Source organism: Anser cygnoides, chromosome 1 (genome assembly GCF_040182565.1).
Source record: "Anser cygnoides isolate HZ-2024a breed goose chromosome 1, Taihu_goose_T2T_genome, whole genome shotgun sequence".
In the NCBI taxonomy this organism is placed as follows: domain Eukaryota; kingdom Metazoa; phylum Chordata; class Aves; order Anseriformes; family Anatidae; genus Anser; species Anser cygnoides.
The window spans coordinates 212,352,843-212,376,437 of NC_089873.1; the positions used below are offsets into that span (position 1 = coordinate 212,352,843).

At 52.5% G+C, this 23,595-nt stretch overlaps 4 protein-coding genes across 4 annotated transcripts; all 4 read right to left on the reverse strand.

Moving 5' to 3' along the window:
- Nucleotides 1-4,382: 4,382 nt before the first annotated feature.
- On the reverse strand, nt 4,383-6,066 carry LOC125180866 (hemoglobin subunit epsilon). The gene is given in 4 exon segments (XM_048053258.2): nt 4,383-4,606; nt 5,501-5,723; nt 5,838-5,944; nt 5,947-6,066. Coding segments are annotated over 4 exon segments (564 nt in total). The 5' UTR covers nt 6,052-6,066; the 3' UTR covers nt 4,383-4,477.
- Nucleotides 6,067-8,515: 2,449 nt separating this feature from the next.
- LOC106048580 (hemoglobin subunit beta) lies at nt 8,516-10,325 on the reverse strand. Its single transcript, XM_013200573.3, has 3 exons — nt 10,127-10,325; nt 9,788-10,010; nt 8,516-8,756 (listed from the first exon to the last, which is right to left on the reverse strand). The coding sequence occupies exons 1-3, from the start codon at nt 10,216-10,218 to the stop codon at nt 8,628-8,630; spliced, it is 444 nt and encodes a 147-aa protein (XP_013056027.1). The 5' UTR covers nt 10,219-10,325; the 3' UTR covers nt 8,516-8,627.
- A 1,743-nt stretch (nt 10,326-12,068) lies between these two features.
- LOC106048582 (hemoglobin subunit beta-like) lies at nt 12,069-13,521 on the reverse strand. Its single transcript, XM_013200574.3, has 3 exons — nt 13,364-13,521; nt 13,052-13,274; nt 12,069-12,305 (listed from the first exon to the last, which is right to left on the reverse strand). The coding sequence occupies exons 1-3, from the start codon at nt 13,453-13,455 to the stop codon at nt 12,177-12,179; spliced, it is 444 nt and encodes a 147-aa protein (XP_013056028.1). The 5' UTR covers nt 13,456-13,521; the 3' UTR covers nt 12,069-12,176.
- Nucleotides 13,522-19,736: 6,215 nt separating this feature from the next.
- Nucleotides 19,737-21,539, reverse strand: LOC106048579 (hemoglobin subunit rho). Its single transcript, XM_066990136.1, has 3 exons — nt 21,346-21,539; nt 21,009-21,231; nt 19,737-19,930 (listed from the first exon to the last, which is right to left on the reverse strand). The coding sequence occupies exons 1-3, from the start codon at nt 21,435-21,437 to the stop codon at nt 19,802-19,804; spliced, it is 444 nt and encodes a 147-aa protein (XP_066846237.1). The 5' UTR covers nt 21,438-21,539; the 3' UTR covers nt 19,737-19,801.
- Between the last annotated feature and the right edge of the window lie 2,056 nt (nt 21,540-23,595).

Genomic DNA, 23,595 nt, shown 5'->3' on the forward strand with positions numbered 1-23,595 from the left:
CATTCCCTTCTGCGGAAGAAGGTTGTTCCCTGGAAGAATCTGTGGGACAGAGATGGGGCAAAGCAGGAGCAAGAGCTGTTTGGTTGGGTGTTTGGGACACAACCAGGCAGTTCATGGCTGCTACGTGGAGAATGTGGTACGCGTGCACATCTGCAAAAAGTCTCCATCCAAAGAGGTGCTCCACAGCCCTGCCGTGAGGCTGGGCAGTATCCAGGAGATTCTTGCCCCCATCTGCGTGCTCTCAGGCAGCAGGAGGAATGTGTGTCCTGCTGTGTGGTGAGATGGGGCCGCACTTCCTGGGGACTGGGCTTTCCTCATCTCATTCTCACTTCCCTGCTGTATGGACAAAGGTAGTGTTTCTCCAGCCTCTGTCAACGGCTCAAGTTTGACAGTGTGGGTACATCAAAATCACATGAACTTCCCTGGCAGTTCTTCACTGCATAGTGAATACATGTCCCTAGTGCAGGAGTTCTTCATTTCTGTGGGGTGGAGCATGGGGGCCTTTCTACACAGCAGCAGTTACGTAGCCTGGACAAAGAAAGGTTGAGGGAGACATGCTAATAAGCTGCCAAAAGGAGGAGAAATTAAAAAATAAAATAAAAAAATTTAGTTTGTGAGTTTGCTTTTTACCAGCTACATAAAACCTGTGCCCTTCTGGCCATAGGAATCCTTGGGATTTGGAAGAGAAACTCCTGTTTCATTATCTCAGAAGCTTTATCCCTGCCAGTTCAGGTCTGGAATGGAAAATGAGTACGTGTCTAATTCTCTTACAGAAGAGAATTTGGGCTGGAAGGGCACTGAACAGAGGCGGGAGGAGGCGAGAGGGAGGAAAAAAAAAGAAATATGTGGCAGAGTAGCCAAGATAAGTCATTCTGGAGTTTCGAACCTTCATTTCTCCAAAGTTACCAAGGGGGATAGATCAAAAATCTCTTAATATGCAAATCATATTTCTCAAACATCAGATTTTGCTGGTGATACAGGAAAAAAAGTTGTGGTCCTGTTCCCAGCCAGCCCTTGCACAACCTGGCCTACGGAAACCAGGCAGCAAAGCCAGCCTGTTCCCTCCAGCCTCACCCACGGCACTTGCTGGGGGCCCCATCGATTCCAGCCCTCTCCTATGGGCTGGGCAGTCTGAAAATGATCCCCCTTGATTTACAGACAGATATTTTCTGCCATAATATCTCTGTGCCAGAAAGTGCAGTGTACAAAACTACCCGAAACAGCTTCTGCAGGAGCACAGAGCCATTAGGCAGCTTGGGTATTCCCGTGCTGTTGCTTGGGGAGAACAACATCTTTATTTACTACTCAAAAGCAATAAGCATCTTTTGCAAAATAAGAACAAGTACTTTACCATTCATCCTTGTTTCAAGTTGTGTGGGAAAACACAACAAACATGCCACAGGGATGGCTGAATTTTGTTATGATTATATTCAAATCTTGACAGCTGTGAGACCTGTCTGCTGAAATGCTCTGTTATGCTGACGCTCCTGACAGAGAATTCCCTCTGGAGGCATAAAATCTTGCCTCACTATATATATAACCCCAGCAGGGGCAGCATAGAGTCAGTGTAAGAGTACTTTTGGCTTATGCCAAAAGATAATTTTTTTTTCCTGCTCCTGTTATAGTGGTGAGTGTGGGGATCAGAACAGATAAAAATAATTATACCTGATAGTCCTCTGGCATCCTGCTCCATGGACTGTCACAAACTTTGAATAAGGATTCCATAAAAGGCTCTTTTGTGTTTGATTAGTTCCGTATATCTTTAAGCACAATTTTTTAAGAGTTTATTTCAAGTAGACAGGCAATATGTCACAGCTGTTAGCAAGAATATCCCTGTAAAGAAAACACAAATGCTTCTCTCATAATCATAAAATCCGTCACCACCACGTTTTTCATTGCAGTGACTCTATTAATTATCCTAGCATGGATATTTGACTAATTCTTTCCCTTAACACCTGCAAAAAATGCACATGATATCTACTATGATATAAATAAGAAGCTTTATCTTCCATCCAGCTATGTGCAAACCTGTGTGACCTTTTTTCACAGTGGGTCTGCAGGAGGGCAGCTCCAGGAGACGTGACATCACCTGACGGCTGAGGAAGAGCAGATTGCAACCTCCACTCAGAACTGTTTTCTGATTTATATAGTTTAACCTTATTTCCTAATCCCTTTTCCAACCAATTTTAACATTCCTCTCATGCAATCTATTCAGTTGTTAATCTGTGCTGTCATTGCGGAAATTCCCTTACTTTCTGTCCAAAGCAACACGGTGTGCTCATTCATCAAAGGTCTGCAGCGCTGTCTCAGGTTTGAGGGAAGCTGCTATGATAGAGGAGAACAATCCATCAACCTGCTAGTGAGGACGAGAAGAGTTTCCCATCAATTCAGCGCTGCATGGTGTAATTCATAGGGATTCGGGGGTTTTCCATCACTTTTAAAACGAGACTTGTACCAAATCTGGGCTGCATAGATTGCAGTTCCTAGGAAACGAGAGGACATGAAGAACACCTTACAAGGTGTGCACACAACCAGCCTCATGGTCACAATTTTTTGATGGCCCGGACTCCCAGGCATGAAGCATGTTACCTTTCTTTGGATTTGTTCTGTTTACTTCACTGATGGCATTGGAAATTGTGTTATTCTGTATGCTGGAAAGCAGACCAAAGCCTCCACCAGCACATGCATCACATCTCTGCACTGACCCTCACTGACTGTGGTCTGTGTTTCTGTACTGTGCCAGGGGTACTGCGGTCCTAGGAGGTTCATGGAGATTAAGCTATGCCCTGCATGGCTCAGCTCCTCCACATCTGCTCCCTCGCCTTCCTGGGGTCAGCAGCACTCTTTGCCTTGTCCCTGGAGGGGCTGATGGCTGACAGCCCTCTGCCCCCACTGACCCACCCCCCGTGCATCCATCCCACCACGACTTGGCTGCCCTCCACAGATAGAGCACTCAGCAGCATCGATGCTTGTCTTGTCCATGCTGCACGGTTTGGGGAAAGAGGTACCCTCATCTTTCACACTGTGATGAGCAACATCTACATCCTGCACCCACTCCTCGTGAATCCTGTCCTTTACAGCATCTGGACAAAATAGATTTGCAAAGGCACCTTCAACTCGTTTCTTTACGGAACCCTTCAAAGAAATCCAGAGGTGAGAAAAGGCAAGCAAGCATCCTGCACACTCCAAGTGCAGAACCGCAGGACAATGCCAGTGAGGAGGGTCTCTGGGGGTCTCTGGTCCAGTGCCTGCTCAAAGCAGGGCCAGCTTGGGGCTCAGACCAGGGCGGTGCACAGCCTGTGCTGCCACTTGCTGAGCACCATTTCCAGGACCCATGCTATCGCTTGCACAGAAATCTGCAGGTCAGGTGCAGCAGAGAAGCCTGCTGAATCCAAGTGATGATAGGTCATGCCTCTGAGAGATAATGACCCAAACCAACCATATTCTCCCTGCTAATTCCAGAAATGTTTATCACAGCCATGACTCGGCTGTGTTAGATGCTGTGAACAACTCTGGGTATCAGCCCCTGTATTCAAGTAGTTTCCAGACTTGGTTTAAGGCAAGATGTAGGAGTGAGATAAACAGAGCCCCGGACGCTTCTATTTTTTCCCCCCTGTTTTGAGTAACAAAATAGCTAATGAAAATTGACCTTTTCACCCTCGTCCCAGTGAGCAAACCACCCAGCCTGACCCGCAGTCCAGCTCCAAGCACCACGGGGACCCAGTGGATGGGGGAAGGAGCGCCAGGCAAAGCCCGGGCACCTTAGTGCAGTGGGTTTTGTTTGCGGGGTGCTGGTGGGAACTGAACTCCCTCCATCTGGAGAGGAGGACTGGGGGCCCCTGGGGATGAGCGTCTGCCTTGTGCCTTGGCATTACAAATCCCCCGTGGGGGACCAGTGTCTCCTGCGGGGCCAGACGACGTGAGCCTCCCAGCAGTCTGAGTCCAGAGGTTTCCCCATTCGCAGCGCACCACCTGCTCTGCAGGGAGGTGGCAAATTCCAGCCAGGGGGGAGTAGGCAAGGCAGCACCAGTGCCCCGAAAAGGGGAGAGCAGGCGCTGAACAGCCACGGCTCGGCTGGGAGCTGCGGGCTCCGTGTGGCTTCACCTCATTTCCCATGAACCTGGAGTCAGGAGAACAGGCATGGATGCATTGCAATCCTCAGATATTCCTGCAGCCCTCTCTGACACCCTGCCAGTGCCAGGGCCCCTTGCCAGCACTCTGTGTGGGTTTTCCCCTCCCAGCCCCGCGTGCATTGGCAGGGTGCGCACATCAGGGTGCACTCCAGAGTTATGGAAACGCGTCCGCAGCAGCCCTGAGCTGCAAGAAGCACACCCCCGCGGCGGCCTTGCGTTTGGCAGCCCTCCCAGCACAGACAGGCAGACTGCAGAACTTCGAGGCATTTATTGGGGGTTACAGACGGCTGGCACCCAGAGGTGCTGCGGTGCAGCAGTGCCCTTCCCCGCCGGTGCCGGCAGGCTCAGTGGTACTTGCGGGCCAGCGCGTGGGCCACAACGTTGACCAGCTTTTGCCAGGCAAACTGGCAAGCGGGGGTGAAATCCCTGGCGAAGTGGGAGGCCAGGACAATGATTAGGATGTCTCCGAGGAGCTGGAGGAGAAAGTGGAGAACAGGCAGGGTTAGCGCTGCTTGAATCGCAGCGGGCCATGGAGCATCCCCCCACCAGCCCAGGGGTCTCCGAGGCTGAAGCCCCCCCGCAAGGACAGCCGCTGCTGCACACCCCCTTCCCACCCTGAACAGCCTCTGGGCTGCGTGGTGTGGCTCAGTGCCTGCTCCCTGCAGCTGCTAGGACAAAATTCTGTCTTTCCACATAAAGCCCTGGGTTTGGAGAAAGAAATCATCTGCTTCATTCTAAAAAGAAAAGGGAGGTGGGTGGGGAAAGAGCCCTGAAACTGTTTTCCTCCATTCTTGGGATGCTAAAGCAGTTTGGCCTGACACCCATCCTGCCAAGTGCTGCTTGTATTTTTTTTTCTTTACACGTAAATGAATAAATTCATCTATTTTTATTTATAAGTGTTAGGGGAGGAGAGAGTGCCCATCCCGATAGGAGCCCATGCTGGACAAGCCAGAGATCTGCTCTATTATTTTAGGACATATTAGCTGCTTATCTTGCTATGGTACCTATGATTTCCTTAAATACTCTGTTCAGCATCTCTCCACCTCTAATTCCACCACCTACGCTGTACCTTCCTCTGTGTTTGCTTTTTTATGTCCTCAGCCCAAGTGCTTCCTTTAGGTTACAATCTCTCAATACTTTCTCCCCCCCATTCCTGCACTGACACACAAAATGGGAATATTTAGCCTGAAAGTCACCTGCTCTCTTGCAAACAGTTCAACACGTGTTGTCTTGTTTGGATACTACACAGGGACTCTGTCTCCACCAGCCACAGAAAGTAACCCAGGCAGCATTGTGGGAAGCAATTCCCCCCACTTTTGAACCAAAGCACTGTGCAGGGAAGGGCTCAGGCTGCAAACACATCTCACCCTGAAGTTCTCGGGGTCCACATGCAGCTTGTCACAGTGCAGCTCGGACAGCTTGGAGTAGGTGTTCTTGATGTTGTCCAGGTTCTTCACGGCTTCCCCAAAGGAGCTGAGCACTTTCCTGCCATGGGCACGGACCTTGGGGTTACCGATGATGGCAGTGGGGCTGGACAGGTTCCCGAAGGAAGAGAAGAACCTCTGGGTCCAGGGGTAGACGATCAGCAGCCTGCAGAGAGAAGGGGGGACACGAGCACACACACCCCGTTAGCATTCCCCCCTATGCCTGCAGCGGTTTCTCCATGCAGGTGCAGCCGAGCCGATGCCCGGGAGCCGGACCTACCTGGCCAGGGCCTCAGCTCCGCATTCCTCCACGTTGACCTTGCTCCAGACGCTGGTGATGAGCTGCTTCTCCTCGGCTGACCAGTGCACCATGGTGTCGGACGGAGGGTAGCGTGTGGCTGCAGGAGGACACGGACCTTGTAGCGGAGCTGCAGACCCCTGGGGGCTTTTATCCGCTGCCGGCAGCTCCTCCCCGCCCCGCGCTGTGGGGCCATCGGCTGGGGATGGGGGGGGGTCCGTGCTGGAGGGGAGCAGGAGGGGACAGCCAGGGTGTGGCACACAGAGAAGGGGCCTCAGGTTATCCCCAGATCAAGGGCTTTATCCCTTCCCCCCGCTGCTGTCAGGTCACTGTTTCCCGTCCCAGACCTGGGCCCTTTTGCAGAAAAAGGGCTGCACAAGTCACTACGCAAGAGTCCATCTCCATTTAAAACATGTGCACGGGACTTATGGAGCATGAGCCTTGTGCCTTGGCTTTGCCAGTACTGACCTCTGTCCTGCCTTAGTTTTCATCAGACACGCGATGAATGCCCCTGCCAAAACGCAGCCAGTGTCAGAGCAACCCCCCAGCAGATGTAGGGATGCCTGCACTGCAGGACTCCAGTCCCTGCACACCACCAGGAGTGCTGAAGCTGCTCAGAGGGCTCGAGGGGTGCTGGGGCTTTGCAGCTGAAATCTGCTTTAACCCCACCGTCCTCCTCCTGTAGCAGAACGTGACCTTTCAGTTTTAGCTTTCCCGCTGGAGCTGGTAGAAACTCACCCCTGTGTTCTCCCCTCAGCTGTAAAGTGACCAGCCAGGGGCTATGCGGCGGCGCAGGGAGCAGAGATCCCTGCTTTTCAGCCGAGTTCTGCTTTAGTTCTCAGCCATAAAGAGCAGGTGAAATGTTCTCTGAACACCAGGTTTGCCACCAAAGGACCTGCCGTGGGCTCAAAAGGCGGCAAAAGCTCAGCTCAGGGATGCCCAGCCAGGGGCTTTCCTTTCGGATCCTGCCCTGATGAGGCTGGCGTGTGCCACATTTTCCTGCCAGTTCAGGAATTTGGATTTCATGAGCATCGCTCCCTTGTGACACCCCTGAGCACAAGGGGTGATGCACCCTCACCAGGAGAAATGCCCCTCCACTGGGGGGCTCTCCTGCTTTGCTTTCTGGGCAAAACCCCCAAAACCAGAGTCTCTGCTGAAAGTACAGGGTCTGTGAGCCTGATCCCAAGGCACATGGAACAATCTGCCACCTTCCTGCTGTTTTTCATGGGATGTGGATTGTGCTAAGGGATCTGTCTGATGGGGGCACCAGGACCAGGGAGAGAAGCCACCGGTGGGCACTGTCCCTGTGCTGCCGTGTGGCAGCACGCAGGGGATGGGGACCCCAGGTAGGGGACCCAGCAGCAGGAGGTGCCCTGCTCTGCTGTCCTGCAGGGTCCAGCCTGGGGCCCGGGTGGCTCACATCCAGCCCCAGACACCGCATTTGCCAGGCAGGAGACCTACTTGCTGAAATAACTTGGACATTTCTGCCTGAAGTCTGTGAAGAACTGTGTTTGTATGAAAGTCTGTGAAAATCTACCATGACATCTATGAAAAAAAAAATCACAAAAGAGTCTGGGTTTTTTTGGGACACCTGAACAAGACAGACACTCTGTGCCTCCCCAGACACCCTGCAAGGAAGAAAGCATTTTTTGACTAAATACAAAAATCTCATGTTCTCAGTGTAAGCCCTGACACCAGCAACAACACGCCCCTTCATCAGAGCAGTGTGCATGAGAAGGGGATTTATGGGTCACCGAGGGCTTTGATACCCACCGGCTCAGGGGCAGGAGAGGGGAATGCCCACAGACATGGATGAAGCAGCGAGGAAGCAGGGACACAGTGCAGACGGGGTGTCAGACATGCTGGGATATATAGCTATGCCCTCTTTTTCCCCTTTGAAAAGCAATCGTGTCCTTTCAGCTAGCAGATGCTTTTGCTGCCCCCTGCTCAGTTCCAGCAGGACGGACAGTGCTTCCCATGCAAAGAACAATCTCTACCCTAGAGTCCTGTGAGCACACTTAAACACCCCAAACAGCTTTGCACATACAAGGCACCGACTGATTTTCACTTACAGAAAATTATTAATAGTCACCACTATCCACTATTAGCAGGATTCCCCACCCTCAGCCCCCACCCACATTGCAGAATGGGCAGCACAGGGTGAAAAAGAAGTGCACAAACAAGGTCTGGACAGGTCTTGATAGCAAAATGTTTATCTAAAACCTGTCCCCACCCAGCTGGCTGCTAGGCCAGTATGAGTCAGCTCGTTTCTGGTAGGGTTTATGCCAGAAATGGGCTGGGGAGGATTAAAGTCTTCATTTTGTTTGTCCTGCCTAAAAAATATGGTTCCTCTGCATTCCCCCCGGGGTTGTGAGAAACCCCCCTGGTTTCACAGTAAACTACAGACATCGCCCCCAGTGCGACCTCCCCAGCAGACAAGCCCAGGCCAGCAGGGCTGTGCCCACCCAGTACACAGGTTTCTAAGTTTGATTTCCAGAGCCAGACCCCACACAACCACCCAGAAGACCACTGAGAGCAAAGGGAGCCAGCACATCCCAACACCAAAGCCCTGCCCTGCCCGAGCCCCCAGCCCCATCCTGCGGGCACCCAGGTCCCCAGCCCCCAGCCCCTCCAGACGCCCAGGGACACACAGACAGAGGGGCCTTCACAGGTTGAGCTTTATTGGGCTGTTACAAGCTGACGGCTCCAGAGCATTTCCACAGGTGCATGACATGAGCTGGAGGATGTTCTGGGAGCTTTGCTGCCAGCTCTTTAGTGGTACTTGCGGGCCAGAGCGTGGGCCACCACACGGACCAGCTTCTGCCAGGCGGCCTGGCATTCAGGAGTGAACTCCTTGGCGAAGTGGGCGGCCAGGACGATGATGAGGATGTCACCCAGGAGCTGTGGGAACATGAGCGCCCTTGGTTAACAGTGCCCGGGAGACTGCTGATCCCTGCACCAACACTTGCACCAGCCCCAGGGAAACCTACAGGCGTTTTGTAGGCTTAAAAATCTCCCCGCAAACTGCAGTCCTTTTTAAGACATACCTTAAACTCATTAATCCTCTTGTTCAGTCTAAATCGCAAAATGTACAACATATGGAATGCACCAGCCCCTGTTTAGTCTGGGCCACTGACTCCAAAGCTTTTCATCTCAACCATTGATCCCGGGCCATATTTGTTCCCTTTGCTACGGGTATGGGACGAATAACCAAAAATTCTCCAACAATTCTGTTGATTGTTTTTTTCTCCCTTCTGACTTCATTTGGGAGTTCTCCCAAGCAGGAGGCACAGCTGAGCATCTGCTGAGCAGCAGGGAGCTGACAAGTGCAAAGCACTCTGGCACCAAGGGCAAGCTCCTACTGGCATGGGGGGATCCCTGCCAGCACAGTGACAAATGCAGGGTCTCCTACCCCACCGGGAGATTCTCGTCTGCAGAGATGTGGGAACAAAACTTCTCTCTCCCTCTATGTCCCACTCCTCTTTGGCTTTTGGCATCTAGCCACTGTCACTTGCTCATCGCTCATCTCCCCTTTCTCCTCCACGCCAGGTTTCACTCTTGCTCCTTCGCTTTCCCCTTGGCTCAGACCTCTTCCTGCTCCAACAACTGCTTTCACTTTACGCTCCCCCTCCCTTTCCGTACTGCAGCCACCTCCTTACCGCCTTTCCTGTCCCCTTGCATCCTTGCTTTCACCCTCCCGATGGCCCCTTCAGCCCCTTTGGTCCTTTCTCCCCAGGCTACATGTAGGTCCCTTCCCTGCCTGTCCTCGTGGTTCTGCCCCTCGCCTCGACCACCAGCTTCTCTTCCTCCAGCACTGGCATATTTACGGGGAGTCCCCACCTGTGGGACTGGGGACATGGCTTGGAGACACAGGGAGAAACTCCCCACGCAGATGCATGGGGATGGGTGCCCTGGCCAGGAGTGTGGCTCACCCTGAAGTTCTCGGGGTCCACGTGCAGCTTGTCACAGTGCAGCTCGGACAGCTGGGCAAAGGTGTTCTTGATGTTGTCCAGGTTCTTCACGGCATCTCCGAAGGAGGTGAGCACTTTCTTGCCATGGGCACGGACCATGGGGTTGCCAAGGATGGCGGTGGGGCTGGACAGGTTCCCAAAGGAAGAGAAGAACCTCTGGGTCCAGGGGTAGACGATCAGCAGCCTGGGAAGAGAAGGGGGGACACGAGCACACACACACACCGTTAATGCTCCCTCCTGTGACTGCAGCGGTTTCTCCATGCAGGTGCAGCCGAGCCGATGCCCGGGAGCCGGACCTACCTGGCCAGGGCCTCAGCACCACAGTCGGCCACATTGACCTTGCCCCAGAGGCCGGTGATGAGCTGCTTCTCCTCGGCTGACCAGTGCACCATGGCGTCGGGTGGAGGGTAGCGTGTGGCTGCAGGTACGGAGGAGGTCTCGGCTCTTGCTCCCGCGGGGATCGCACGCTGGCGAGCGGCTGTCCCGTCCCCACTTTTATACGCTCCGCCGGGCCCCTCCTCTTCCCCCTGCACCCCTCCATTGGCTGGGTCCCGGGAGGGGCCCCCGCAGCCCTGGTACCCCAAGGGAGGGGACGCGGTGTCAGGGTGGGGCCCCAGGGCACGGTGCCCAGATCCGCCACCACCCTGCCCCCCGTCTTTGATTTCCAGCGCTGCAGCTCCCTGCAGGAGGGCGGCATGTATCTCCACGCAAAGTCTGAGCGCAGCACCGTGTGAGTCCCCCCAAAGCCTTTGGAGGAAGGTGTGTGCCAGGCTCGGTGCCCCTTGGATGGTGCAGCCACAGTGGCCTGTGTCACGGCAAGGCAGAAGAGCAGGACCTGGGGCTGTTGGGCCCTGGCTCTGAAGGCACCAGCTCTGTGCAAGCAGTTTGTCCTCTTCTTGCAGGGCCTAATAGCTTTGGGTTCTCCTTGTTCTTTTCTATCAGCTATTTAACATTTTGCTAACATTAAGGTAGCAATAAGGGAACCACGGGCAGTTGGTTGCAGAGGCTCCTGCCTCAAAGAGCCTTCTAGCAGAGGCCAAGTAAGGCAGCGTGGCAGGGAAGTGCCGTAACACACTGCCCAGGAACTGCCTGCACAATGTTAGCTCGCAGAGGAGGCCTGGACGAGGTGGGGAAGACTGGGTGTACTGGTGGCAGTGCAGGTCTGCAGCAGCAGGCAGCGGTGACCCTGTGGGTGCTGGGAGAGGCAGCGGGGTCCCCTGGGGCTGCTCCCAGCAAACAGGAGCTGGAGGAGGTGGGATGGGGACAGGATCTGGGGCTGGACTTGGTCCAGCTGGAGCTGGCAGCTCAGAGGAACACCAGCTGGCCCAGGGTGGCTGCGTGACCATGGAGCAACGCCTTTGTGTTGGCCATGGGCTATGTCTGCCACTGTTAGCTGCAGCACTAGTTCTGCTCTGTATGCTTGCTTTGGAAGGGGCTTGGTCAAAGGACCCTGCTCCACGCGCCCTCCATGCTGAAAAGTGCAATGTTTTCAGTAAACCTGCTCCACAGCCATGCCTTCTGCCTTCTCTCTGATAAAGGGGTGGGAGGGCGCAGCCAGAGGAATTCACTGCACTGAAACCACAGACATGTCCCTGAGCCGCTCGCCGTGCTGTGGGGGTGCTGTGAGTCTCACCACCAGGCTGAACGGGGGACAGGAGACCAGCGAGGGACATGACCCTTTGCATGCCATGGAGACTTCAGGGAACTTTATTTTGCTAGTGAAGAGTTACCTGTAGGGGCCATTGAAACCAAGTACTCTGTCTTTCCTGTACATGAAATTAACATTTTTGTCATAGTTTTTACCATAATAGATACTTGTGACTGTTAGTCTACCTTTAGTAATCTGCGAATTTAATTTAAACGAGGACCAAAAACATAATATGCTTCCTTCTGTGTAAGAAGCTACAAGCAGACCTAATCTCACTGGCTTTTCTCCCATTGCACATTTTTGTGCAAAGATTTGTTCTACTTTATCCGTGAAAGACTTAAAAAACGTGAAACCCAGTGATGCTGTGTGATGTCTCAGTAAACCACCAGTTTTTCTGTATGTGTTTAGTAGTGTCTTCATTTGTTCTAGTCTTGAATGTTTTCCTGGGTTCTCCAGCTTAGGCAAGTCTCACTAGCATGAATTCACAGAAACAAGACGTGGCTTGGGGTACCCCACGTGTGTGAGCACCTCATTCCTGTTCCCAGCACCCCGCCGTGGTCCCCCCACCCCATTCCCACAGAGAGGCAGACGCCCTTTGTGATGAAGCAGTTGGTGTTTATTTGGCAGTTACAGACCAGCAGGCCCAGAGGATGCTTCCCCGTGATCTGGGAGCATCTCCTGGTGTGAATGGTTGCAGGAAGCTCAGTGGTACTCGTGAGCCAGAGCATGGGCCACCACACGGACCATCTTCTGCCAGGCAGACTGGCAGGCTGGGGTGAAATCCTTGCCGAAGTGTGAAGCCAGGACGATGATGAGGATGTCACCCAGGAGCTGGCGGTGGAGGGAGGAGAAGCTGTCAGCCCAGGGTTCTGCCCCACTGCCCTCCCAGCACCCAGGACACACCGCCTGGGCTGCGACAGTGGTCAGAATGCACCAATCGAGGATTCATCGCAAAGCAAGGAGCTGATTTATCACAGCCCCATGCAGAGCACCATGCCCACATCTCTGGCCCTGACCAGGATGCCCGAGTGTGCTGGAGCCCCCTCCCCAAACACCTTCCCTACACCTGCTGTGCTAGTGTCCTTGCTCTGGCTGGCCTTATCCTCTCCTTTCACTTGCCTCCCTTTCTTTGCTTTTCCTTGGCTCAGATCCTTTCCTTCTGCTGAAGTGGCTGTGTTTGTTTTCTGTCTTGGAGTAACTTTTCCCTTGTGCCCAGGCTTACCTCTTTCCTTCAATCCTGTCTCAGTTTCTTCTCTTCTGGTCTCTGGGTGCTCCAAGCTCATGTTGCTTCCACCCTGCTCACTCCGCAGCCTGCACATATTTGACTGCATTTCATGCCCACCCACCTCACCTGCTTGAGTCCCTCCTCTCTCATACCTCAGCCCCAGAACTCCTGCCTGTTATCCTCAAATATGCCTATGCACTCCTCCCTCCACTTCCCCTGCCCTCAGCAGGTGCCTAGGTTCAGGCAGCCTCAGGGATTTGCTTCTGGGTCTCACTGGTGGCCAGACCCCAGAGCCCTCTCCAGAGGACAGAAACCTCTGTTCCGCTGAGGCTGGAGTCCGAGCGCAGCTCACCCTGAAGTTCTCGGGGTCCACGTGCAGCTTGTCGCAGTGAAGTTTGCTCAGCTGAGCAAAACACTTCTTGATGTTGTCCAGGTTCTTCACGGCATCTCCGAAGGAGGTGAGCACTTTCTTGCCATGGGCACGGACCATGGGGTTGCCAAGGATGGCGGTGGGGCTGGACAGGTTCCCGAAGGAAGAGAAGAACCTCTGGGTCCAGGGGTAGACGATCAGCAGCCTGCAGAGAGAAGGGGGAAGATGATCACACACAGACACTGTTAACGCTCCCTCCTGGTAGCTGGGCTGATGACTGGGAGCTGGACCTACCTGGCCAGGGCCTCGGCACCACAGTCGGCCACATTGACCTTGCCCCAGAGGCCGGTGATGAGCTGCTTCTCCTCGGCTGTCCAGTGCACCATGGTGCTGAGCAAGAGGGCTTGCTTGAGGCTTCTGTGAACAATTACTAGGAAGTGGAGGCAAAGTCTGCTCCAGGGATTTTTATACACTAGTAACAGCTTGTCCTAATCTCAGTTGACATTGCCATTGGTTGGGGCTGGGGAGGGAGCTGGGCTGCACTAAGAAAGATAGCAATGTTGGATCCTGTCCAGGGGGAAAAGAGGCCCTTTCCCCCCTCTGCCTTTGAGTGGACAAGCTGCATCTCGCACCCATGAGCTTGTAGACACAGCCCCGAGCGCAGGTGGAGCTCCTGCATGGCCATGGGTTACTGGTGTTGCAGCAGGAGCCGGAGGCCTGAAGGTGCAGACGAGATCCAATGGGACAGGCAGCGACATTCAAAGAGCTTGCAGTCTCTGCCTTGGCCTTGGTTTCAGACTCCTGATGGTGCACTGGTACCATGCACTCCTTTGAATCCATCCTGAACAGCTCTAGGCATCATCAGCTCCTGCTTGAAGGATCGGAGACCTTCTGGGAAATGGGAGCACAATGATTACTCCCAAATGTAGGCCTTGTGCTTTAAATGCATGATCCTCCTTTCTTCTCAGTCCTAACAAAGAGCTTCACAGCTGTTGTCCATTGCTTTTGCCCACTGTAGCTGTCCACAGCCATTGTCTGTGCTGTTCTGAGTCATAGCTCTGCTTTCGACCATCTCGAGCATAAGTTCCTTATCAGAGAAAATGAACCCGCCTGGAAGGCATGATTCTGAGTGGGCCGCAAGAGCAGGGTATGAGCCCTAGCCCTAGCCCTAGCCTTCGTCCCGTGAGGAGCTTAAGCCAGACACACCACCCACATGGACAGTCAGTCCCACCTGACGCCAGTGGGAAGCTAGGACCAGGCTGTGCTGTGCAGAAACAGTCTGATGCCAATTTCCTCTGCCTGCCCTCCAGGAAGCGGAAAATATGACATCAACTTTATTTCAGATTGTAAATGCCTCGTTACTGTATGGCGCTGATGACTGTCCCTTTGTCTAATGATTGGGTACCTTTGGGGCACACTTCTGAGACTGCCAAAACTGGAAATGGGGTATACGCCATGTAAAAGTCTGAACTGAATAGGTAACTATGCTTTTTTTTTTTTTTTTTTTTTTTTCTGGCTTTTAGCAGAAATATGTGCTGAAACCTTGCCTGCATTGCAAAAGTTGGATGGTTTGCTATATCAGACACCAGCACTGACAAAAACTGTGAGCCCTTCTGATAAATAGCATATCCCATAGCCCAAAATAAATAAGATGTCCTGGCAAAGCAGCATTTCTGCTATTGGTAGAGCTGTCTCGATCAGATTGATTGTTCACATACAATAACTCAGCCCTATGAAATAGCCTCTCTCACTGCCTGCAGGCTGAAGTCTGTCCTCTTGTCTTCCCCTTGGCAGCAGTCTTTACAAATCTGAAGGGCGCTATCTTGCCTCTTATCAGCCTGCTCCAAATTAAACTGTCAGTAAGTTCCTCCAGCCATTCCTCTGGTCAACACCATTCCTTTCTGCAGCTGGCATACCTTTGAAAGTTGTCACTTTTTTTCCACCCTCCTACTCGGCAGAGCATCTTGATCCAAGGTGTTTCCTACTAATAGATGAGGCCGTCAAAGAATAAGAAAAGTATAAGTGGTATCATTTTGCAAACAGAGTCCTGTTGTACTGTAGGATACGAAATGAGGAGGCTGTAATGCCAAGACATGGCTCTGCAGACATGGCTCCAGATTCTTTATTAGCAGGGTGGACCGGTGAATTGGTGGCATCCATCCTGTGGTGCCATCCCTCAGCACCAGATCAGCTCAGGTGCACCATCCCACAAGGGCAGTTTCAAATGTCCATCCAAGGTGCAAGGTGAGCTGCTAAACCAAGAGATGAAGCAAAGGATGAGCAACTCCTGGGGCTTGCTGAACTTTGCCTTACTTTTCTTTCTCTCCTTCTCCTTCAGCCCTGTCCCTCCCCAGCCCACGTGGCTCCTCACTCACTGCTGTGGGCAGCAGCATCTGTTGTGCTCCTGCTGTCCCTTCTGGAGAACGTCTCTTCCTAGTGAGTGGCTTCTTCAAAGCACTTTTCACATGATCTCCAGCATTAGAGCTGCAGGGCAGTTATCGGCTGTCAGCTGAGAGAAGAAAAAGCATGAGATGAAACTTCTTTTTTTATCTCCTGACTTCCAAGGGCTTTTTAGTTGTAATTTGTCAGCCACAAAGACTTTTTAAGGAAACGTGTTATGCACGATGATCTGGGCAGGCTCAGAGGCTGCATGCACCCATTGACAACAGTTGGGCACTGGTTCATAATGTCATCAGAGGCAAAAGCTCACAGCGAAGTGGATACAGCCTTGAAGGTGTACGCGAGAATGACAGGTATTTTCAGACAGGACACTGTGAGCATTATCTGTAAGCAGCACTGCGTGCCCAAGGTTTCTGCCAAACAGTGAGACAACAGAGAAACGTTTGGCAAAAAGCAAAGGCAGAACAGCCCAGACAATCCCTGCCCTATGCTCTGATTTTGGGGGTCTTCTTCAGGGATCCCTCCATGGCATGCATTTCTATAGGACAGAGTTAATTTTAAATACATTTTAAAATCACCTGATTTATGATTTGGGAGCAGAGGCCTGGCAAGCAGTGTTTGCATGCTCAGAGCTGCCAGCCATGGGATGTCTCTTGACGGGGCTGTTCAGAGACACAGGCTGGGGGCTGGGGGGGGAGAGGAGGAGGAATCATCATGATGTGCCAAGTGGAGGCAGTTTCTGTAGCTTCTTTACAGTTCACAGGATCAGAGGGAGATCTCAGTCCCCTCCTGCACCCACAGCTATACCTTGCAGTGGGCTTATCCCAGCCACGCTCACAAAGGAGGGAGGTAGGGGCCCCTTTGCTGTCTGCATAGGATGAATTTCACAGTGCTCAGGACACTTCCCTCCAAAATCCTTCCATCCATTTGTCTCTGATGCGTCCTATGTGGTTCATCATCTCTTGGCCCCAGACTGGGTCATGCCCACTTCCACGGACAGGAACCTTCCCATTTTGTACATAAAGCATCCCACCGGCTTCAAAAGACAGCTCCAGGCCTTTACACGGGAAGCAGAGTTTATTGGTCACTCTGATTGAAGCAGGCAGTGCCCTGCGCCAAGCTTTACTGGTGCCCTTATCAGTTGGAGCGGCAGATGTACCCAGCCTCTGGATCCAGGCCAGCCTCTGTACTCTCTCCTTCAGAACACGCAATTTCTGATGTCTAGAGCCACTCTGCCTTGTGGGTGTCTTTGCTCCCACTTTATTTGCTGTGATCTTCCTTCCTCATCTGAACAGCTCTGCTGAGGCTCCTTCCGTTCTGTGCCAGCATCTCCTGGTCTCCCAGCGGAGGGCAGGACCTGGCTGCTTCCTCCTGGCATGGACGCAGCAGGCAGCACGACGGGAATGTGAACTCGCCCGGCAGCAGCCAGCACTGCCTTGGCAGGGAACCGCTTCTAGGTGGCTCTGAGCTCCAAAAGCTGTTTGCATCGTACAGAGCTCCTGGGACTCAGGGAGCAGACTGGGCTCACTCAAACGGAGTAACAGAGGGCGAGGCAGAAGTGAGGTCCTGAACACAAGCCAACTGCCATAAACCCAGCAAAGGAGCAAGCTGATGTCTTGCTGTCACCAGGGCCGTTTGCGGCTCCCAGCATCTGTCATGGGCAAGATTTAAACTGTCTACAGAATCACTGCCAGATGTAATAGCAAAAATAGTTTATTGAAGTAAAATATTGCAAAGGTGAGGCTTAACAAAGTTTGATGGCAAGGTTCAACTTATTACTTACTGCACAGAGGATATAATAATAACTCAAATTTCCCATGCAAGATGTTAATTCCCTGTGGTACAAGTTATTCATGATACTGGTCACTTACCAAAGATCTGCAGTTGGTAAGGGACCTCTCAACCTTGAGGAGTATCCTTGAGATGCATGCCAACTCAAAGGGGGATCACCGCCTTGCAGCCAGATGCAGGGAGAACTCCAAAAAAGGTTCACCCAGACTGCCATGCTTACGGAATAAAGTATTTGGCTTTTTGTCAGATTACATAAGAGGGAAAAGGTAAGCACGTGACTCCTTGTGCCCACAACTTCTTTTGTTCCTTGATAAATTAGTCTTGGAAGCACCTCCTGCTATTCAGGTGTTAATTGCATGATGAATGTTCTGGTCTCCACGCTTATGAACATCAAAGCACACCATGAAACCTGGTCCTGTGTGGGTTTCAAAGAACAGTTTGGAATTAAAGAAGTTCATGGCCTATTCAGGGTACAGGCCTTTACTTCCTACAGGTCCTAAACCAGACTACTGCAAGTTTGGTCAAGGAGCTGAGTGCATCCACCAGAGCATCTCAGCACCGCGCTGTACTGCCACTGCAGAAATGCCCTGAGCTCACGGCGAAGCACCAGCTCTACTCTTCCCCGTGTCACTCTGCTGGTGAGGCTGGGCCCTCCTCCCCAGGGTAATGGTCTGTAGAGCATGATGGCCTGCAAGGGTGCATTTGCTCTCCTGCCAGCTGATGGAAGGACTTTGGCTCCACTCCCCTGGTGCAAAGGAAGGATGTACTGCTGACCCTGTGTCCTCAGCAGAGAGAAGTTAGTCTACTGCCAAAGCACTGCTAGGACTGGGCAGTGTCATTTCAACACTGCCGTGGTGTCCACTGTCCATTTAGGCCTGCCATTTAGGCCTCACCCCTGGCTACTGTTTTGGGTCAGGTGAGTCCATAGGGTTCATACCTCTGCTCTTGCTCACACAAGAGAGAGACAACTCTTGCTCGGAAAGTCTGACATGCTGCAACTCTTCTTGTGGCTCTGCAACACAGCACGAATCCTGCTCCTTGCCATAATAAGTCCAACAAGACCATCCCAGCCCTGGCTGCAGTGCACGGTCAGGGAGCAGGATGCGCCGGGGCACTGCTGGTGCCTGAAGCCCCTCCTGGGAGGGAGCTGCTTGGGCGAGAGGTTCCCACTGAGCCCAGCAGAAAATCAGGTCCCAGAGGAAGAGGGAACCCATCAGAGTCTCTGCCAAACACGGGGTATGTGCCGCTGGCCTGCACCCAGCTGAATGTGGCTACACCACTGTGTTCGTGTGGTGTCTGCCCTGCCTCAAATGCAGGCGACCTTTTGTCTTTGGTGGCAACTGCCAAAGGTCTGAACTTTAACTAGAGTGAACCAGGACACCGAGTACAGTCTCACCTCCTGAAATCATGCTGAAATGCCCACTTGCTGACTGAAAGGAGAATGACATGTTGTAGGAAAGCTGGGCTGGTTTCTTTTTTCCCCCAGCCCAGGATGTGTTTGGCACTGCTGGCAGGGCTGGATCCTCTGCCTGTCAGACTGGATGGCTGTCTGGCATAAGGTGGTCATGAGTGCAAATCCTCGCTTTATCTGCAGAAAAGGAGAAAAATTGTTCCTAAATCTTGCAAAACAATGATTTCATCATTCTGAGACACAGACATCTGTCCTTGTTGGTTTTTAAGTTACTCCTGAAAAAGCATTCCTGAAACTGATGTGCTTATGTTGAATCCTTCCACTACAGTAAAAAATCATTGTTCATTAAGCTAATCTGACTTTAAAATGCTCTGATCGGTCCCATGTAAAAGCTGCCCTCAACCCCTCCTCTCCAGACCATCCACATCATCTTGCAGAGAGTGTATTCTGACCAAAACGCCCAAGGGTAATGGGAAGAGCATTTTCACTGCTGACATAGAAAATGCTTTTTATCATCTTCTTGAAGATACATTAGTACTACGAAATCTCACATTTCTGTCTAAGCTGTCTTGAGTGAATCTCTCCAAATTTATATCCTTGCACACAGTACAGGTGGAGAGGTTTAGGGCCAGAGGGCTCTTGCTGGCCCTGCAGCTTGGTCTTCTGTGCAGAATAGGTCAGAAATCTTCCCCAGCAATTTCGGCAAGCTTAGAGCACTCGGTGGGCCAGGATGTGCCCACAGCTTGTTGACAGGCCAGTATCTCCAGATGTCCCACTGGAGCTCTGAATGCCCCCAGCACCCCTTTGTGCATGGTGCTCTGGGTGGCTGGTACGAGCCCAGCTGGGCAGGTAGGACAAGGCAGCAGTGAGCAGGCTGGTGCCTTCCGGAGAGAGCCCAACTAGCCAGGAGAAGCATCCTCCCTTAGGCTAGTCTGGCTGCTTTTTTTGGACTGTGATGCTCCCAGCAGCCCTGAGACCTTCTTCCCCCTTTTGTACCCCCTGTTCCCTCCCTCCCTCTCTCCCTCCCACAAGCAGCTGCAGAGACACAGGAGCACACTAAGAAGCTCAGAAAATGTTTTGTTTGGTTTTATTTTTATTGACTGTTACAGCTGCATCCTCCTCTGGAGCGTTCAGTGGTACTTGTAGGCCAGAGCGTGGGCCACCACGCCGACCAGCTTTTGCCAAGTGGCCTGGCAGGCAGGGGTGAAGTCCTTGGTGAAGTGTGCAGCCAGCACGATGACGAGGATGTCTCCCAGGAGCTGGGGGGACAAGAAAGAAAATCAGGTCAGCATGGCACTGAGCACCCCTTTGCCCCATGTAGGACCCAGGTGCTGGAGGGCAAACACGTCTGCTTTGTTGGGTGCTGGAGGCTGCCACTCAGAGAAGCTCTTTTAGCTGAATTCTCTGTGCAGGAAAATGTCTTGTGCCGACCACATGCACCAGTATCCACCAGCTCCGTCCTTGCCTTTTCTCACATCTACTTTTTCCAAACTCTAGAGTGTATTTCCAAACCTTTTTTAGCTTTTTTTTTTTTCTTTTTTCTGCTGTGAATCCCCATGCCTACTTAACTGGGGTTCAGGTCTGTACCAGCTCTGCCTGCTACATTCCTGAAGTAAGGCTGAAGCAGGGGCTGAAATGGAGGCTATCAGCTACATCGAGCCCTCCCAATCCCCTCCAGCCTGAACTGCCCACTCCCCACCCACAGCCACTTTTCATCCCCAGCACCCTGATCTCCGTTCCTTTACTCCCCTCGTGCTCCCCTCCCTCCTCTGCTGAACTTACCCCCACACAGACCTGTCCTTTCTTTTTTAATTCCAGCCTACATCTCTAGGGCCTTTCTTCCCATCAGCATCCGTATCCTGAGCATCCCTGGGTCTCCATCCCATGCTGGCTTTTCCCCTCTCCTCCCACATCTGCCAGCTTTGGAAAAAGTGGGGGTGAAGTGGTCCCCGTCCCTAGGGGCAGGATGTGACAGGGAGAGGCACCAGCACAGCAGCAGCACCCTTCAGGCACTTTCTTGCTGTCCTCTTCACCCTCAGCGTCATTGAGCCTCTCCTCTTCCTCCTGCTTTTCTCCAGCTGTGCCTGCACAAGCCTCCAGGCAGTCAGGGCATGTCCCTGAATCTGTCCCCAAATCTGTGACCACATGGAGCCCCTTCCCTAACATTATCAAATGCCCAACCTTCCCTCCTCCTCTTAAGGACACATATTACATCCAAGGCAGCCCCTTTCTCTTTGGCACCTAAAATCTCTGTTATTTATGCTCTTTAAACCCTCCAGGCACTGAGCTAATTTGTTAGGTGGAGGGAGAGACGGGCAATCCCCACGCATGGCTCACCCTGAAGTTCTCGGGGTCCACGTGCAGCTTCTCACAGTGCAGCTCGGACAGCTTGGAGTAGGTTGCTTTGAGATTTTCCAGGTTCTTCACAGCTTCCCCAAAGGAGCTGAGCACTTTCTTGCCATGGGCGCGGACCTTGGGGTTACCGATGATGGCGGTGGGGCTGGACAGGTTCCCGAAGCTATCAAAGAACCTCTGGGTCCAGGGGTAGACGATCAGCAGCCTGCAGAGAGAAGGGGGGACACGAGCACACACACACCGTTAGCATTCCCCCCTATGCCTGCAGCGGTTTCTCCATGCAGGTGCAGCCGAGCCGATGCCCGGGAGCCGGACCTACCTGGCCAGGGCCTCAGCTCCGCATTCCTCCACGTTGACCTTGCTCCAGACGCTGGTGATGAGCTGCTTCTCCTCGGCTGACCAGTGCACCATGGTGTCGGACGGAGGGTAGCGTGTGGCTGCAGGAGGACACGGACCTTGTAGTGGAGCTGCAGACCCCTGGGGGCTTTTATCCGCTGCCGGCAGCTCCTCCCTGCCCCGCGCTGTGGGGCCATTGGCTGGGGATGGGTGGGGGTCCGCCAGCGGGGAGTCCTGTCCACAGGGCGGTCAGTCTGCAGCGAGGTGTGGCCTTCAAGGGAAAAGCCCTGTGACTCACTTAACAGGCAGGCTCAGGACACAGCAGCCCTTATCTCCCTTTCCTCCCCTCCATCCGCTGACCCCTGTGCAAGGTACTTTAAAATGCCTTCATGCCTGCAGCACCCGAATTTGGCCCCTCTGCAGCATCTACAGGCTCTCTAAACCCCAGGGATATTTCTCTGCCATGGCAGGTGACCTGATTTATGAAGCTGGGCACTGCACAGGCATTTCTGCACAGGAACACCTTCCCAAGGATGCTGAGGGCTGTTGCCCTTGGCTGCAGCTCTGCAGCTCTGGATGCACAGACCTGCAGAGAAGCTGCTGCCCATTTATCAAACCGAGCACCTTTCATCAGGAGGAAGTGTGGAAAACGTCATCCTGCCAGCCCAGAGCCTCACACCTGAACGGGGTGCCAAAGCGCCCAGGGCATGTGGCCACGACTGGTGTTAGCCCCAGGGAGAGGCTGCACCTCACCGCTGCCCGGGCTGCAGGACTGCAGTGGGATGCTGGAGCTGGCAGGCACTGGCTGGGGCAGGTTCCTCTGCTCTTCTGATGGTCATACTGCATTAATGGGTCAGGCACTTCCCTGTCCTCTCCCTTCTGGGAAATTAAAGGCCTTGCACAAGAATAGCAGGACCAGCCATGTTGCAGCCAGACCAGCAACATCCCCTTCCACCACTTCAGAGCCTGACAAAAGGCTTCTGCTTGGCTCTGGGTCTCAGTCTCCACTTGAACTGGATTTTTGTTTTTCCTGAATGGAAGGACATGTTAAGCCTTTGGGCAAAACTGTGCTCCCATGCACAGGCATGCAAAGCCAGCATGCAGGAGGTATGCAATGTCCTGGCAAGGCTGTGGGACTTGGGTCTGTCTGCAGGCAGTCTAGGAGGTTTCATCCAGACCTCTGGCCCATTCCAGTTATAAATCCTATGACATGAATGGAGCTGCACAGGGCAGTGGCACAAGCATGGGCATCTCACTGCTCCAGTTGGGGTGGTTCAGGGATGTGGTCACATTTCAGATCCTTGCTGCAGCGTCCTCAGAGGCACTTTTTTTATTTTTTTGTTTGGTTGTTTCTTGTTTGTTTGTTTTTTTAATTTCTGAATCCTGGGCAAGGCACATAGGCCCCTTTCAGCTGCAAGGGAGTCACCAGGGTGCTCTGATAGCACAATGTGGAGTGGAGGCTGCTCAGCGCAGATAAATGTATCATACAGGTGGCCAGTGCGTGCTGTAGTTTCTGACCTAAAGAACAGACAGAGTCACACACCCGTGTTCTTGAGGAGATCTGAAGACTTCAGAAGTTGTCAGTTTTTAGTAAGGCAAGACTCACAGCATTAAATCAAATATATGCAACCCTAAATTCATACACAGATATTCACATCATGTGAGTCAGTACATACAGTAGAGCAAAGAGCTGCCCAAAACAGCTGTACGTGCAGCTGGGGGAGGACAATACATGGCCTAGCATGGACTTCTCATTTATCATTTTCTCATCCTATAGCCTGCATTTGCTGGAAAACCCACATTGAAGATAAAATCCAAGCTACATCTGGGTCTATTATTAGCAGTGCATTTGCCTCATTGGTGATGGGAGTTTCATTTTCAACTCTGTGAAGGTGAACTTTAAAAGAGAGAAGATAATGATGCTTTTCTTCTGCATTTGAACCAGCAGCATGACAAAGCTCAGGGAGGGGTGGCAGATAGGCATGTGAAGCTGGGAGAAGCAGAACAGCATCAAACACAGAGGCTTGGAGGAGAATATTAACTGAAGCATTGTTGTTAGCAAGAATCTGTGGTTAAAAAATGCTGATTTTCTGGACTCCATGGAAAAGCAGGCAGAGACATAGCTTACAGCGAGAAACCTCAGGTTCTGATCCCGCACCATGGTCTGTTTTGAGTGTTTTTTGAGACCACTCAGGTCTGTTTTTTGCTTGTGCAGTTGCAGGACCAGGAACAG